This window comes from Pempheris klunzingeri, chromosome 1, assembly GCF_042242105.1.
Source record: "Pempheris klunzingeri isolate RE-2024b chromosome 1, fPemKlu1.hap1, whole genome shotgun sequence".
NCBI lineage: Eukaryota > Metazoa > Chordata > Actinopteri > Acropomatiformes > Pempheridae > Pempheris > Pempheris klunzingeri.
The window spans coordinates 2742798-2759834 of NC_092012.1; the positions used below are offsets into that span (position 1 = coordinate 2742798).

Consider the following 17037-nt stretch of genomic DNA (forward strand, 5'->3'; position numbering starts at 1 on the left):
TCTCTCTCTAAAATCTGCTCATTACAGGACTGTTCCACCCCAGCCAATACCCCTCCCCCACGTACACTCACACACACACACACACACACACACTGAACACACACTCCTTCCCTCGGCTCTTAAAGAGATAGAGACGGAGGGATGGTACCAATAGCTGCATGCACGGAGCTCGCTGCTCTCTCTCCCTTTGGGGAATACAGGCTGCTTTTCCTAATTATCCAGCCTCATTTCGCTCTCACTCCTCCTCCCAGACTGAAATCTGGTCAGTCAGCAATCTGTTTTCCTGATAACTGGACGGCTGTGAGCCCATTGATCCCACGCCGCTGTCTCCAGGCTAATTGTCGTTAGTCTTTCTCGCTGTTTGTCTCGCAGGTGAACTGATGAACTGTAAGCTGTCACCTGAGGAGGACCTAGAGTGACCTCAGCCACAAACCCTCAGATGATCCCCTAACGTCTGTCCGCACCAAGATACTAGAGCATCATCATCGCAGAGTGTGGTGAATGGTTTTCTAATCAATAACTGGAGCATGATGGTATTGGAGATCTTCCTGTCACTGAACGCACCATCTGCTGGATCATATGGTTACCAGAAAATGATTTTTTTTTTTTTTTTTTTTAAAAAGGACAAACAGCAGCCTGACGGGGGGGAAAACCTGCATTATTAATAAACTGTATGAAACAACTGCTTTACACTTTTACTGCGTCCTTTCTCCTCTTTTTGATATTAAAAATAGAAAAATAGAAAATTAAAATAAAGTAAAAAAACATGAATAAATACATAGAAAAATATAAAAACTAAACACACTTTAATTGAAGAATAAACAATGTTTAAAAAATATATCATTTAAATACATTTAAAAAACTAAATGTTACATTTTTGCTATATAGATAAATAGATGATAAAGAAAAATAAAAATAAAATTGAATTAACTTGATAAATCCAATATTAGATATTGCAAAATAAAATAAACATTCTTGATTTTTCTAAATGTATTTACATACATATATATCATTTTTAAATAAAGACTTCCAGGCTCCTAATGACGTTGGCTGTATGTTCGGGGTCGTCGTCCTGCTGCAGAATAAATTTGGGGCCAATCAGACGCCTCCCTGATGGTGTTGCATGATGGGTAAGTATCTGCTTGTGTTTCTCAGCATTGAGGACATCATTAACTCACCAAACCACCGACTCCATTTGCAGAAATGCAGCTCCAAACTTACAAGGAACCTCCACCAGCTTCACCGCTGCCTGCAGACTCTCAGTATTGTTCTGCTGCAGACAAATATTTTAAATTTTGATCCATCCAGAGCTCCGGCAGCCATGTTTTCTGCTGTTTTCATGAAATAGTTGAGTTGCTTGGTCGTGTTTCCACGTTGGAGGTTTGGCTTTTAGATCACAGTTCTACCCCGGCCCCACTGGTCTCATTTCTTCTGCACCAAGTGTCCACAGCGTCTTGTGCTTCTTCAGAAGAGCTTGAACAGCAACGTTGACAGAGTCTGCTCTGAAATCTTTGCCTGGTAGAAGCATAACTGCAGTAAAACCACCGTGTGTTCAGGCTGAACCAGTCTGGCTGTTCCTCCCCCAGTTTTACTCCTCCTACAGTTAATGACTGTGTTTAAACCTACATATGAAACTGAGGATCAGTTGCACCTGTTTGGTATAATTGGTTAATCATACTCCTGAATATGATCCTACACAATCTGTGACTAACTAGAAGAAAGACAAAGGGCGGTCACACCAAATACTGATGTGATTTAGATTTCTCTTCTGTTCGCTCACTTTGCATTTTGTAAACTGATAAACAATTAAGATTATTTTATTAGATCTTTACAGTATTTCTCCACACCTGCCTCAAACATTTGCACAGTCCTGTACATGTGACTGAAGTTAAGCTAAAAACTAAAAAAAACTTTGCACATAAATCTTTTCTTTTATTAGTTTTGTTTGTGTTTTATGTTTTAAAACGATGTTTGCTTTAGAAGAGTAGTAATGTTATTTATTTTCTTAAATAAAAAAAGCACAGACTTTTGTTCTTCCTTCCTTTGCTGCACTCTAGTGTCTCTATTTTCTACTGACTGTATTTGTATCCCCACTATTGTGTAAATAATTAAAATATTCAGTGTATTTTCATGCTTACACGAGAAATAAACTGAAAAAATAAACTAAATACTTCTGTAACTTTCATTTTGAAGTTTTGAATGCAGGACTTTTACTTGGAGTATTTCTACACTGTGTTACTGGTTTTCTTGGTTGAGGATGTGAGTACCTGTTTCCCCTGCGGCGTTATCTCACAGCTCCAAGTGACGACATCAGAAAATAATGAGCCGCCGTCATTTAGTCACAATCTTTGTTCTCGATCACGGGATGTTTCTTTTACCTGAAGTGTGAAGACAAAACGACGACAACACACACACTCAGCTGTTAATTACACACAGGACGTATTTGTGTACGTACTAAAAAGAACTAATCACTGTTTCAGCTGTACTTCAGATTTTATAAACTCATGTTTTGTGCAAAAAAACTTGATTTGTAAAGTAACTAAAGCCGTCAGATAAATGTGGTGAAGTGAAAGTACAATATTTACATATTTAAATGTAACGCAAAAGAAGTAGAAAGCGGCATAAGAAGAAAATACCTAAAAAAAATGTACTTTAGTTGAAGCACTTGGTTGGATTAACTGATATTAATGTCAGACTTAATAAAACAAAAACATTTGCTTAAGAAGTTAAAATAAAATAAATAAAACCAAAGCTGGACGCTCGTTAACTTTTTTTTTTCCAGGTCATTTTTATTCATGTTTTAAACAATATTTTCAGGTCATAAGTTGTGAATAATGTTACCAGTTGTTTATTTGTAAAATACCACAGTGTAATTTACAGGTCGGTAATAAACAGCGATGGAAACATCCGATAAAAAGAAAACAGTACAAAACAGAAGAAGAGGAGGAAAGAGGAGGAGGATGAGGAGGAGGAGGAAGAGGAGGAGGAGGAGGAGGAGTTTTCCCTCCATGGCCTGACGGTGCTTTAGGTGAGGATGTCGTGGGCCTGCTGCTCCACCAGCATCGCCATGTTCTTCACGTCGCCGCACCAGAAATCCAGACGCTCCTTCATCCCTTTGATCTGAAACAGCGGACGACAGGTGAGAGCCGAAGCAGCAGGTGTGATAATGTCACTAGTTTGTTTTCCTTCATTTTGGTCTTACAAACATATCAAGTCTTTCTCAAACTTAAAAGCAACTTCTGCATCTATAATTAGAAGTTTTTCAAAGTGTATTGTTATTATTATTTCTTCCTCCTGACACAATGAGAAAGCTGCGTTTGGCTGTTGTGACGCTCTCCTCAAAACCACCAGACTCCATTGGAAAAAGCAGTAATTTTACCTCGCAGAACGCAGGAGTTGCTGCGGTACTGTTGCCTCAGTTTGAGCTATATAAAGTTCTGTGTGGTAAAATCCCTGTTTTTTTGAATGGAGTCTGGTGTGTTTGAAGAGAGTGAAAGATGAAACTGGTAAAAACTGTCGAATTAGAAATGAATGGAAACTTTCTTACTGAGCTTCTGTTAAAAGGATAAGTGGTGTTTTTAAACCTGGGCCCTATTTTACATAGTGGTCCAGCAGAACACCTAAAGTCAGCAACAGGCTACGATTTGATCCTTTAGGCAACCTGTGCCTGATCAAAGTATGTCGACTGAAAGAGCTGACATTAATATTATTACAGTATGAGGGACTAACCTGCTGCAGGTCCAGGACTCTGGGCTGCACCCAGGTCATCTGCACCTTCTGGTCCACCTCGTCGATGTTCCCTTTGATCAGACCCACAGACAGAGCCTTCATCACCAGGAGCTCCACCTGCAGGAGGCAAACATCCAGTTCATCTCCACACTGACAAAACCTGAGGCCATCGGACAAAACGAAACGCTCTGTGTGTGTGTGTGTAAAATGGAGAAACTGAAGTCGATCGTGTTAAATGCTGCCAGAAGGTTTTTTTATTGACGAGTACCGACGGCTGATTAAATGCACTCGGCATCCGACTGACCTCATTGACGGGGATTTTGGCACTCTGGGCGATCTCGGTGAAGGTGAGCTGTCTGTGGTTTGCAGGGCGAGTGAAAGTCATCTGGAAGGGAGAGAGGACATTTTATTAATTCAATAATCTTGTTTTGTGCCGTGTGAAGTGCAAGAAGACCGTCGGTGTCGGACTCTCTTTGCAGGTTTGGTCTGCTGGCGTCCGACAAAGCTGTTATGAGCCGGTCGGACCAGAGGGAGGCGCTGCGGGAGTCACAGAGGGCTTATTTTATGTGACTATTTAACCCAAATAGACACAAAACACAGGAAAGAAAACAGAAACCTGTGATAGCCAAAAAACATACAAAAGATAAAAAATCAACACAAAATCAGCAGGAAATAAGAAGCAGCATCAGTGACATGAGGTATAATGATGTTTCTCTATCGCCTTAATTCATTTCAGAACCAACGTGCGGATGTTTAGTTTCCTCCATTTTCTGGTTCTTTCTGTTCTCAAACTTCGGCGCCATCATGTTGGTTCGAAAAAGGATCAACAGGATAGATTCACTGTCACAGATCAGAGAGATTCTGTTCCAATTAAAACGGTTTAGCTCTGAAATGTCACTGTTTTCAATGCTGGAGTGATCAGACCTTTAGTTTTAGAGAGAATGTAAATTCATTTAATTATATATTAGAGCTATTAGACAGCTGGTGTGTGTGTGTGTGTGTGTATGTGTGTGTGTGTGTGTGTCTCACCTCCATCACGCAGAGCAGCTGGATCTTCTGCATCAGTTTAGCTTCGTGTGCAGCGAGGTCAGGCTGTAACCAAGAGACACAAAAATACATTAAACAGTGATCATGAACGAGTGACGAGCCTCTGAGCAGGTTCTGAACATTCAGATCTGGTGAGCTGTGCGTTTCCTCCTGAGGCCGGCGTATTAGTGGCTTTTAATTTATCATTATTATTATTTTACATCCTCCATCACTGACTCTGACGTATAAAGAAAGTGTTTGTATCTTCTGGGTCCGAACTGCATCAGAAGCCAGTGAGGAAATGAGCCGACTTTTCAGCTCAGTCAACATTTTCCTGATGAGTTTAAGGTCTCAGTCGTCTTGTGACAAACCAACAAGAGGCAGGTCAAGTCTAAACCTAACCAATCCGTCTTTGAGGAAAAAACCCAGAAAAAACAAAAAAACAGCGTCACTTCTGGCTCAGAAAACACATATTAAACACTAAAAAACAGTATTCACCGTTCAGTGTGAACTATTTGAAGATTCATGAATAGATTCATGCTCCACCTGAACGCCTGTGATGCAGTGCGACTCGACACGTTCTGATTCAATGCGATACACAAACAGCTTGATATTCAGAGTGTTTTCGTTTTAGATCTTTGGTTTCTGTTAAGCGAACAGAGGGAGGGATCACCTGTTGGCCCCAGGCGGACTTGAAGCTCTGGAACTTCTCCACGTTGCCTCCGTTGAAGGCGTAAAGCGTATCGATGAGCCACTGTTTGTCCGTGTTCCTCAGCGACTCCAGCACAGGATGCATCAGCTGCAAAGACACGACAGCAGACGTGGGCCACCGTCAACAAGCTGAAAGGCTTTAAAAAGACGCTGATGAGGACGAGCAAAACAACCCACCAGCTCTCCAAAGTTGTAAACTCCCTCTCCTAAGAGTCCAGCCAGTCCCAGCGTGAACGCCCTCTCCTGCTTCTCCGTCTCTGTGGAGCGAACAGCGTCACATCGTTCAGAAACGTTCTCAAGCCAACCTGCCCGTTTCCTTCCCAGCATCCTTTGCTCACCTGGAAGGTCTTTGATGTCCACACAGCCGAGGTAGCGCAGGGCGTCCTTGTAGTAGGAGGCGTGGTTCCCGATGATGCGGTAATATTTGCTGGAGAGGTCGTAAAACCGGCCGTGGACCGACGTCACGCCGGGCAAGTTGTTCAACATTTCTTCAACTTCTTCGGTGAGTTTCTGGAAAAGAAAAGGAGGCGGTGAGTGTTTCACGTGGATCATTCCTCCTCCTCCGCATTAAACAGTCATTTCACTTTTTTAAAACCTCTTTGAATCCTCCGCTGATTTTGTGCTGGAAACTCTACAGCTGGTGCAGCCTCTCTTGGTGAGAGATGACCGAAATAAGGATGTTCAACAAATCAAGTGGCCTTTGTGAATTTTATTAAAGGATTCGACAGGACAGGAGTTCCCAAAGTCTGTTAGGTCTGCAGTCGCACATTTATCATAGACTCAAAGCTAATTAAAAGAATAGTGTGCATATTTATCACAGACTGAAGATTATAAAGCTGGCCAGCCGTTGATTCACACATGTTATCAAAGGTAGAGCAGCAGAAGACCTCAAGTATTTATCAAACATGATAAATTGACATTTCTGTAGTATTTTTCATGATAAGATACTTAGAAACGCCTCCATCCGTCACATCGGTGGTATTTCAAATGTTCTAGTTCAGTTTCCTAAAAAACACCCCGACTTTTTGTCTACAGATGCTGATTCAGATATCTTCACTCTGGTTCTGTTGACGTGGGATTGAATTTGGAGCGAGTAACAATCAGTTACTGAAGAAAGTGTATGGTAACGGACTCTACAGTCAGTATAGCATCCATATCACAGTTTTACTGCAATTAAAAAAAAAAGTTCTATGTAAATTAAAACTGGAATACGTTCGTTCCAAATACTTTCTGCAGTCTTTTACCACCACACAGTGGAGGAGTAAATTAAATTAGGTTTCTCTTCTTGGAGCCCACTGCGCCCTGATCTATTCAGCACACACTGGTGCAGTTACAGTGAAGTAAAAATGGGGAAAGCTTCAGGTGGCGTTTAATGATGCGATCAGAGTCCTTATCATACGTTTGTCACCAGATTGTTCCCAATTGTTCCTTGCGTCTGTATGGGTTTTTTATCACTGTGGAATAATTACATCTTTTTGTTGTTGTCCTTGTGTTTTATTTTATCTTATTCTTCAGATTGACATGATTTAACGTGCCTGAAATAAAGTTATGATGATGATGACGATGAAATACGTTAAAAGATTTGAGAGCAGCAGTAAATTCAAAGGGAAGCAGCAGAGATTCCTCCTCTGGTTTTAAGGTTTTGTTGGTTTTTGTTCGTACTCTGAATGTGGCTGCACACACAGTCACGTGTGAGCTGACGCCTGCCGGCGTCGCCGACACATCATGTGTGAGGTTCGAAATGTGCCACAGCGTGTTAAATCTGAACGAGGCGTGAGGCATGTTCTGGTGTCAGAAAGAAAAAGAAAGAAAAGAGGGGAGACGGGTGAGAGTTTAGGAGCTTTTACCTTCGTGGCAGGAAGGTCGTTGATCTCTAGTTTCAGGCTGCCGATAGACGTCTTGCAGAGAATGACGGCTTCTTCGCTGCTTTTCACCTGAACCAGAAAAAACACATTAAAGTTTGAACGTAAAGTTTAGTCCAATTCAGCCTCCCACATTAATATAAGCAGGGAACAGTTCAAATCAAAACTGAACGTATAAAAGATGCACGTTTTTCAGTTCTGATCCAGTTTCATCGGCTGAGAGGCTGCAGTAAACTACACAGCACGACTTATCGAAAGAGCATAAACATCCACAGTAGGCTTCAGAAATGCATGAAATGCCATTGTCATCCAAATCTATTTATTTGAACTGTGGGTTAAGAGTGTGACGGAGCTCCAGTCCTGACTGGGAGAGGAGCCACTTTATTCCCCCAGCATGAAAGACACGGTGTAATGACTAATTAATTCTTTATCTCTCTACAATTTGGCTGTGGGCTTAAAATTAGATTATTAAATATTCATAAATCATAAAAACATCAGACTGTGGAATGTGGCTCGTACGTGGATCTGTGGCAGGAGGGAATAACGACAGGATCGGCACCCGACACAGATACTTCATCTGACAGGCTCCACCTCTAAACATTATAACCTTCATCAAGGTGCCAAATAAACTGGAAACCGAGTGTATTTTTTAAAATCAGTGAGGTTGACGTCGCTAAACTTACCTTTTCCTTGGTCTTCTCAAGAAAAGTGATGGCATCTTTGGGATCTGGAAAGAAAAACAAAAAAAGGTGCAAATCTCCGTAATTGTGGTAAATTTCATTGTTCTTGTTTTTGCATTTTAGTATATTTATCGTCTAAGTATATTTATGTAAATGTCTGATGCAGAGTGTCAATAAAAATCGCTGATAAAAAGGTGTATTCTGCTAAAACGCAGAATGTTCTTCTTACCTTGCATCTGTCTGGCAACATACAGTATAATCTCCATGAGGGACAACGGGTTGATTCTGATAAAGGGAATAAAAATAAAGACTAAGCATTAAAACAGGCAGAAAGTGGCGACCTGTCAGGTGTAAAACAGGAAGACGGAGAGTGAAGCTTATCTCACCTGTGCTCAAAGTCGCTGAGGAAGTTGTCGTAGAGCTTTAAGAGGAAACAACAAACTGTTAGATCACAGAAAACTTCAAAATGTTCCACGTTCACCTAACTGGAAACAAATCCTCTTCAATGTTTGACATCATTTACAGTGAAAGCTCGTCATTCAGAGTCAAAAAGGACTTTTTAAACAAATTCACGGCATCTAAAGCAAAAATGTCCAGACTCTCGCAGCCTTTATCATCACGCATCACATATAAACACAACAGTGGAAAGAAAGTTTACAGAGTTCCTTAAGACTGGATCAGTCCTAGAAGATACAGCGATAAGAAGCTACCACAACATGGTGCAAAACTTTGACAACGCACATTAAAACATATTCATACTAATCCACAAATGTTCATTATGCTACAAGTGCAGAATAACATGATGTGTGTGTCCTGCTGTTACCTGTATGAGGCCATCTCCTGTTTTGAAACAAGGATCTTTAACAAAGTCTGTCAGCTTCAGAGTCAACTGATGCCACAACCTGCCAATAAATAACAAGAAGAACACGTTGAAGTTCACCTGAATCACACAGGATAAACAAATGTTCCTGCTTTGGCCACGAAATCAGTAAAATCAAGTCATATGTTGATTACAGACATTAAAAGATATAAAAACAAATGGTGAGTGGTGTTTAATGGTAGTGATGGTTGGTGAGTGTTGTTAACTGGTTAAAAAGGTGTAAAACACATAAAAACGCCCATAAGGAGTAAAAACTGTTCATCAGGCACTTTATTGTCCAACAAGGTGTTCATGTTAATATGTCTAACCTGTTTATATTGAATACTGAGGGTCTCTGGGCTGTTTGTGAAGCCATGTAAGCAATATTTCTTCCTGCTAAATGATGCTAAACACTTCACACAATCCCATGCTGGTTAGTTTAACCCTCACACTGATGTGTACTAACAAAACAGCATTAAATTAAACTTATATTACTCTTCTAGTGCCATGACTTTGGGTTCATCCATAGTATTCATGCTAGCTAACGGCTAAAAAAAAAACTTCTGACAGGCTGATAAACTTTGTCTTCCTCTGGATACATTTCTGCTGTTTGGATCAAAGCTTGAGTACATTTAATCACACGTCCAGGGAGTCTACTTTACGTGTTTAAAGATATATATGTGAAGCCAAGCTCCCGCTGTGATCTTTAAGGAGTAATTTGAAGCTAACATTGGTTAGCCTAAGCTAAAGCTAGCTCCGCGCATGACTCAGCGTGCATTTCCAATGAATGAGCTAGCTAATGTTAGCTAGCCTAGCATTAGCACGTTAACTAGCTAACAAGTCTGGCTTTTTTTTTTTACCTTTTGTTGTAATAATCCTCCAATGTGTGCCACTCCGCCGCCATCTCCGGCGTGGAGCTGTTGCTCTGCTGTTGTTTGAGGTACCCGGTAACATCTTTCATTGTCGCGGCGGACCTGAAGTTGAGTTTTATCCCGGACTGATGAGTGTTGTTGAATTTTCTTTCAGCTAACGTCAAGTACCCTGCCGCAAAGGATGATGGGGGGTGAAGGGGGCGTGTCTAAAGCTAGCTAGCTAGCTCGCTAATGTTAGCCAAGTTTTTTTTTCCACTCAGGAAAGTTAATTTCTCGACCGCTAAACACTCAACTATTAGTTTCAAGTAAGTTATTTTTCATTAACAAACTGCGGATAATTGAACAAAATAGGCGACGAAGCTTGTTTACGAACGACCGAGTTGTTTGTTGCAGCTAAAGTTAAGCTAGGCTATATAGTACATTACGGTGCGTCAGGAGGTCAAAGGACGACAACAACAATAACAACAACACATTTCTGCAGGCGCTAGTTTCCTATTCCATCTGGTTTTAAGTGGGTAAAATGTGTTTAATGGCTCGTGTTAAAAGGTGGGAGTCATGAAATAAGCGTCAGTTTAGATAAGCTAGGTAAGTCATGGCTCCTGTGATGAGCTCCTCGTTAATGTCACCTGTCCGACTGTGTTGGAGAACAAGCTGGAGACTCTCTGCACACGGTTAGTACACAGACCAGACAGCTGAAAGTAGAAGAAGTTGTCGTTTCTGGGTGATAATTGTGACAAATATCTTGTGTTTTTTTCCCCCCAGGCTTTGGTCAAAGGAGTCCAGCTCCAGCTGCTGCAGCCCTGTGCAGGTACATTTCACCTGTGATCTCCCAAAGTGTTTGACACAAGCACGATGACCACTCACATCAGATTAGATATCGTTTATTGATCCCTCAGTGGGGAAAGTTTGCTGTTACAGCAGCTCAAAGGGGACAGACAAAAGCACACAGTTAAAAGAAATAGAAAATTAAAAAGCAATAATATAATATATACAGAGGAAAAACCTGTATACACAAAGAAACAATTATATACACAATAATTACAAAAACAACAGGGTGAGGTGGAATGGGATGTGAATTATTGCAGTTTATATAATAATAATAGTAATAAAGTGCATAGGTGGTGGTTGTGATTGGTGCAGCAGACTATAATGCAGCTTTATACAGTCTGACTGCAGTCGGGATGAAGGAGCTGCTCCTTCTTACATTTAGGGTGTATCAGTCTGTCACTGAAGGAGCTGCTTAAGGCCCCCACAGTCTGATGCAGAGGGTGGGAGGTGTTGTCCATGATGGAGGACAGTTTGGTCAAGGTCCTCCTCTCTCCCACCACCTCTATGGAGTCCAGGGCCAGTGTGCAGTCAGGGTCAGGTATAAAACGGGTGAAATTGTGCGCTATGCTAACACGAAGATGCCAAAGGCGAGAATGAAGCAGCAGATGGTTTCAGACAGAGTTTGGAAACAGCTGCAGCAGCCATGTTGTGCTATGACCATGTAAACCTGTTCTAGTAAGACCTCCAAATCCGTGTATGTACTTGAAAATTAGCAGAATATGGGGTTTTTAAAAGGAGGGATGTTCAAAGTCTCCTCTAAAGCTCCTTCTCCAAATTCTTGATCACAATCTCCTCCATCCTTGTTCTGCGTCTTCAGACAATCAGGTTCTCCCTGGTGGAATGGGACTCTGGGATTTTTCTCTGGCGGCGGTGCAGCTGAGGAGCAGCAGACCCTGCAGGACATCGCCAAGAACATCAGAGAGCGGCGGTGCAAGAGGGTGGTGGTGATGGCCGGAGCTGGGATCAGCACGCCCAGCGGCATCCCCGATTTCAGGTAAAAAAGGTTAGATATGCTTTCCCGTGTTCTAGTATTTCCCCAAACCTGAAAATATGAGGTGCGTTCCGGCGTCCAACCGCAGATTATTCCCTCTCAGGTCTCCAGGCAGCGGTCTCTATGACAACCTGCAGCAGTATAACCTGCCTTATGCCGAGGCCATATTCGAGATCGGCTTTTTCCACCAAAACCCGAATCCCTTCTTCGCCCTGGCCAAAGAGCTGTATCCAGGCAACTATCAGCCCAATCTGACCCATCACTTTGTGCAGCTGCTTCACAAGAAGGGTCAGCTTCTCAGGATGTACACGCAGAACATCGACGGGCTGGAGAGATGTGCGTCTTCACTTCTCATGTCCATAAAGAAACTGCTACACATCTCTGAGTCATTTTAAACCATTTCTCTTGCTCACATGTGTGTATGTGTGTGTATAAAGTGGCAGGGATTCCTCCTGAGATGTTGGTGGAGGCTCACGGTACATTCGCCACCGCCACCTGCACCGTCTGCCTGAGGAAATACGAGGGAGAGCAGCTACGAGTGAGTTACACCGCTTCACAAACAACCAGCTCAGTCCGCAACCGTAGACTGTATGTAAGAAGTGGGCGTAGTGAAAATGAGCCGACTTCTCTCCTGATTTATCAGCTCAGTGGACATTTTCCTGATGAGTTTCTGCTCTCAGTCTCTAGTTCACAGTCTTCTTCAGCACAGCAGGACGTTCATTTAGTAAATCATGGTCCCATTTAGAGGAAGATACACCAGGAAGAGGTGCAGTCTACAGTTTAAATTGGGGTTCAGTGTGCAGGTCAGACACTGATTCAGACATATAAAGATGGATGTAAACGGGAAATAAGTGTTTTTGAGATCAGCCAGACTTGGTGATGAATTTTTGGTTCCTCTTTTTTGGTTTGAATGAGTGATCAGTTGACAGTAACTATGCGGTTTGTGTCCTCGTCTCGTCAGCCGGATGTGATGAGCGGGACGGTGCCGAAGTGTCCCACCTGTAAGGGCGTGGTCAAGCCCGACATCGTGTTCTTCGGCGAGGAGCTTCCACGTCACTTCTTCAAGTACCTGACGGACTTCCCGCTAGCCGACCTCCTGATCGTCATGGGCACTTCGCTGGAGGTGAGCGACATTTGAATATGAAAGGCGAAAGGAGGATGTTTCTTTGTGCAGCACCGTACAACGATAACAACACGCTGTCAACTCCTCGCCATGCAGGTGGAGCCCTTCGCCAGTCTGGCAGGAGCTGTACGCAGCTCCGTCCCCCGTCTGCTCATCAACAGGGACCCGGTGGGGCCGTTCGCTTGGCGCCGCCGGCCTCAGGACGTCGTGCAGCTGGGTGACGTGGTCAGCGGCGTGCAGGCCCTGGTCGACGCTCTGGGCTGGACTCAGGAGCTGGACGCTGTGATGAAGGCTGGTGCAGAGAAAGTGAGTGTGCGCTGATATCTATGTTCTTAAAACGCATTGACACCAGAGTTCCCATGAGCCTCTTGGGTGGTTAAAGTGAGAAAAAAGACTCTGCGCTGAGGGTCCATGCATGTATTTAATCCAACAACCAGCTTTTCTGTGTTAAAACCATCATTGGCGTAAAGTACATGTGGGAAATGTGATTCATATACACATTTTTATTTTATTATAATATTGTTTATATAATTATATATTATTTATTATGTTTTCCTCATTGCTTTTAGTGATTTTGTAGTAAAGTATCTGTGGACTGTCCCCCTGCTGAAGGTTTAAAACAGTATTAATGACCACTTTTGACCACTTGGGGGCAGTAAACACAACACTGACCTACAGTGTTATCATAGTAAACAGTAGTTCCCTTTTTACATGATGGGAGTAACGTTATCATTAAGTTTAGCTGCTGAAATTCCACTTTATTCACCAGCTGATTTCTAACTTTAACTCTTTTTTTACGGCTCTGTACTGTTTGTTTATCAGAGCTTGTTTTCTGGAAACAGCTTAATAAAGGCGGTGAGATTGAACCTGAACGTTAAAGTTACCTTAAAGACACCAAAAGCTCCGTCCAGTAGCGCTGCAGAGTCCCACATTATCATTTCAACCACGTAGTTCATATAAAAATACCAGTTAGAGCAGCTTTTTTCTGATTAAATGCCATCAGGAGTCTGAAACCTCTTTATCAACATTTGGATATAAGAAGTCAGATTTTATTGTTTCTATTTTCATCTGCAGGTTGAAGCAAAGAAAGAAGAGTGAGCACTTCTCGACGTGGAGCTGGAGGTTTGACTTTACTCACTAAACTCACTGTGGGACTGTGGGAGTTTGTTGCACACAGTTTTTCTCGGTGTTACTGTGCCGATACTCAGATCGCTGGTTGTGTTAACGGAAACTTACAGACTGGCAACAATAAGGAACTGTTAAAATGGAGATGTGCAGTATAATGTCTCTCTAAAACGCAGGTAAGTGACACGACACGTCATGAAAACGTGATGGAAAAATCAAACCAGGGGTTTTTTTGGTCACCGCAAAAATAAAGTGTCAAAAATAGTTGCCTTAATTGTCACTGACTAACACTAATGTGTTCATTTGTTATATGTGCAATAGAAAACCATGTGGAGCCAATAAGAAACATGTACGATATTATAGTATATTTTATTTATTAGCCTCAAACTTGTTGCAGTGTGTAAAAGTTCTGTGAAAGAAATGCAAAGACGACCTTGACGAAGGCCTTTATTTGTATGAAGAATCATTTTAATCCCTCTGAAAATCACTTTTTAATGGAATTAAAAGTCAAAACTTAAAAATAAACATAAATATTTCATTTAATTCAGGCGGTCTCATTCAGATGAAAGGCCTCTCGTGCAAAGAGAGACCTGAGAACAAGCAACATTCACAGAAACACCACACAGAACAACACAAATACACAAACAGTGATTGGTTTGCTGGAGCTTTATGGCAGAAAAAAACCTGAGAAACATCCAAGACAAGTTTCTGATGCTACAAATAAATATAAGATTTATTGTAAATGCTCTAGTTGAAGCTTTAAATTCCACCAGAAGCATCTCGGCTCCGCTAAGGATGCGTTTCCAGTCTATCTTTAAAGGTGCAGCACACACAAGTTTTCAAAATAAAAGCCCCAGTGCAGCCTTTCAGTGGTATATTCCAGCAGCACATCAGTATTGTTTTCTAATGGGGGGGGCACCAGGCCAGACGTCAGCCGGTCAGAGGGTTTTTAACACCGTAGACGACCAGAGGTTCATCTGGGATGTGGAGAAACACTCTGACTTTAGCTGCAGCACAACAAAGCAGGAAGTACATCCAAGAAACACATTTAAAGCAGCAGCAGAAGAAGAAGAAGAAGAAGACGAACTGCAGCCTGTTTGATCAGAAGAAGAAAAATGACCACAGCGGGAAGGTGACCCAGTCGAGCCCGGTGGGATTTCTGGGGAGGAGATTCGTGTTGCTGGAACCAAACGAAGACTGGTGACGTAGAAGGAGCGGATGATGAGGATTACCTGCAGCCCACAGGTGTGACAGCTAACACACAGTATGACACACACACACACACACACACACACACACACACATCATGTGTTTGTAGTTGTAGTTGGACATAATGGAAGGAAAACCTCTACATGCAGCTGAACATGTGGAATATGGAGCGACTCATCCTGGCAGATTGTGCAGCCACAGGTGCTTTTGGGGATCAGATTACTATTTTTATTATTATTATTATTATTATTATTATTTATTTGTTATTATTTTACCCAGATATTGATCAGGATGCTGATGTTACTAGTGAACTTAATTGGAATAACAGATATTATGGGTTTACTTATGTTGCTGTTTTTGGTGACCAGTTAGGAAAAAAATAAATAAAAAAAGGGGAGAAATGTTGAAGAAAATCAGGAAGAAATCAGGTTTTCTAATTTATTCACTTATTGTGCTTTGCTGTCTGACCTGTATTTGATCTCTGTGTGTCACATGCTGCCGTATGGATCAGAGGCCTGTTGTGATCGGCTATAAGGTGTTGTTTCTTTGTCTGTTGGTTATAAAAGATGTTGAATGTCCGTCGTCACAGACTTCAGGTTCCTTGTGAACGAGGTTTGTCTCCTGTTATTGTGCAAAAACATATTTTAAGCTCCAAACATTTGGTTTTGTGCGTTTGTTTTGTACGTGTAGAGTCCTTTTACAGACAGGTGTGTGTGTGTGTGTGTGTGTGTGTGTGTGTTCATGGTGATGAGGGAGCATGTCAGCCTGTGCAGCACTGAGGCTCACTGATGTGTTTTTAATAGTTTTTTGACCGCGATTGATACAGAGGAGGAAGAAACACACACATTTTTGTATTTTCTCTTTTCTGGTGATTGTAAGAAGACTTCTCTACCAGCAGAGGGAGCCAGACGGCAGCCTGTGCAGCCATGTGAAGCTAGTCCCTCTCACTTAAACCAACATTAATACGACAAACTCTGAAATATTTCTCCATGCTTACATATAACAAGAAAGCAAAGACACACCTACATCTGTAGAGGGCTGGTTGTTCATTTTAAAATAGAGGATTGTTTCCTGCAGCCTGTGACGCCACAGTGACTTTCTATTTATGCATAGATACGTAGGAAGTATTCAGGTCCTTCACTTATGTGAAAATACTAAAACCACACAGTAAAAACACTCCTGCACTGAAAATGTACTAGTCGCTCATTCTGGATTCATCTGCTGATCATTTTCTCCATCAATCCATTGATTGTTTGGTTAAAAATGTGACACCTGATAGCTGAGAGCTCATCATTACAGTTTTAATCAGATCCTGCAGAAGCTTCGTTTTTTTTCCGAGCCGACACCTCGCTCCAATTTTCACCTCTGCTTTTCCCCTCGTCACGGAGGGAAGGTGTTTAAAGGGTGCTGCTGACATCTCTGTGACAAGAAGAAGTTTTATTTTCTCACATGCAGCATTTCATCTACTGCAAAGAAACGATAATGTTCCTGTTGTCTGTGCGCTCCACGTCACTGTCTCTTATTTTTGCCCCACCTTTCCTTTTCATGTTGTCAAAGGATTACTATTGATGTTAATAACTGAGACTGTCACGCTGCTGTTTGAATTGGGTTGAACATGAGATCCACTGGTTAAATCGGCATCTAAACCTGTATTTTTAGACCTTTAGACCCTCTAGCGGCGTGACCCTAATAGTGGTGATGCTGGTCCACTGCCACGGAGCCAAAGTTCAGTCTCGCTGAGCTGCTGCCATGGCTGCAGGGTCTTAGTCTTGTTTGAATCACTAAAATAAAAACACTAAACAAGTGATTTGATTGAGGGATTTCCTGTTTCCTTTGGGGAAACCATAGTCTAAAAGTGCTTGTTTTAGCCACTGATTCTAACTCAGATTGTTATTCTAAGTGTGTGACAGCATTATGGAAAGGATCCCTACAGAGAGAGACCTGGAAGATCCTTTTGGTTTAACCACAAACAGCCGTTATATATAGATCTCTGCACACACACCAGACTACATTGAGAAAAAC

At 41.9% G+C, this 17037-nt stretch overlaps 2 protein-coding genes across 3 annotated transcripts; one reads left to right on the forward strand and one right to left on the reverse strand.

Annotated features, from left to right (window-relative positions):
* Nucleotides 1-2775: 2775 nt before the first annotated feature.
* On the reverse strand, nt 2776-9906 carry psmd13 (proteasome 26S subunit, non-ATPase 13). The gene is made up of 13 exons (XM_070827780.1): nt 9728-9906; nt 8832-8910; nt 8395-8429; nt 8238-8293; nt 8012-8055; nt 7314-7400; nt 5805-5976; nt 5644-5723; nt 5429-5554; nt 4759-4821; nt 4034-4114; nt 3730-3846; nt 2776-3120 (listed from the first exon to the last, which is right to left on the reverse strand). The coding sequence occupies exons 1-13, from the start codon at nt 9826-9828 to the stop codon at nt 3025-3027; spliced, it is 1137 nt and encodes a 378-aa protein (XP_070683881.1). The 5' UTR covers nt 9829-9906; the 3' UTR covers nt 2776-3024.
* Nucleotides 9907-9988: 82 nt separating this feature from the next.
* On the forward strand, nt 9989-14349 carry sirt3 (sirtuin 3). 2 transcript variants are annotated; one of them, XM_070828754.1, is made up of 8 exons: nt 9989-10410; nt 10502-10547; nt 11385-11561; nt 11662-11894; nt 11996-12096; nt 12520-12681; nt 12778-12987; nt 13756-14349. In XM_070828754.1, the coding sequence occupies exons 1-8, from the start codon at nt 10332-10334 to the stop codon at nt 13777-13779; spliced, it is 1032 nt and encodes a 343-aa protein (XP_070684855.1). In that variant the 5' UTR covers nt 9989-10331; the 3' UTR covers nt 13780-14349. The 2 variants fall into 2 exon arrangements, with proteins under 2 accessions (XP_070684855.1, XP_070684864.1); XM_070828763.1 differs by having other exon boundaries at nt 10025-10044.
* The last annotated feature ends 2688 nt before the right edge of the window (nt 14350-17037 follow it).

Coding starts and splice junctions, on each gene's coding strand:
- sirt3 (XM_070828754.1), top strand. CDS start 10,332: ATGGCTCCTGTGATGAGCTCCTCGTTAATGTCACCTGTCCGACTGTGT. Junction 11,562..11,661: donor AGCGGCATCCCCGATTTCAG/GTAAAAAAGGTT, acceptor ATTCCCTCTCAG/GTCTCCAGGCAGCGGTCTCT. Junction 11,895..11,995: donor CATCGACGGGCTGGAGAGAT/GTGCGTCTTCAC, acceptor GTGTGTATAAAG/TGGCAGGGATTCCTCCTGAG.
- psmd13 (XM_070827780.1), bottom strand. CDS start 9,828: ATGAAAGATGTTACCGGGTACCTCAAACAACAGCAGAGCAACAGCTCC. Junction 8,430..8,831: donor CAGGAGATGGCCTCATACAG/GTAACAGCAGGA, acceptor TTCCTCTTAAAG/CTCTACGACAACTTCCTCAG. Junction 8,056..8,237: donor TGTTGCCAGACAGATGCAAG/GTAAGAAGAACA, acceptor TTTTCTTTCCAG/ATCCCAAAGATGCCATCACT.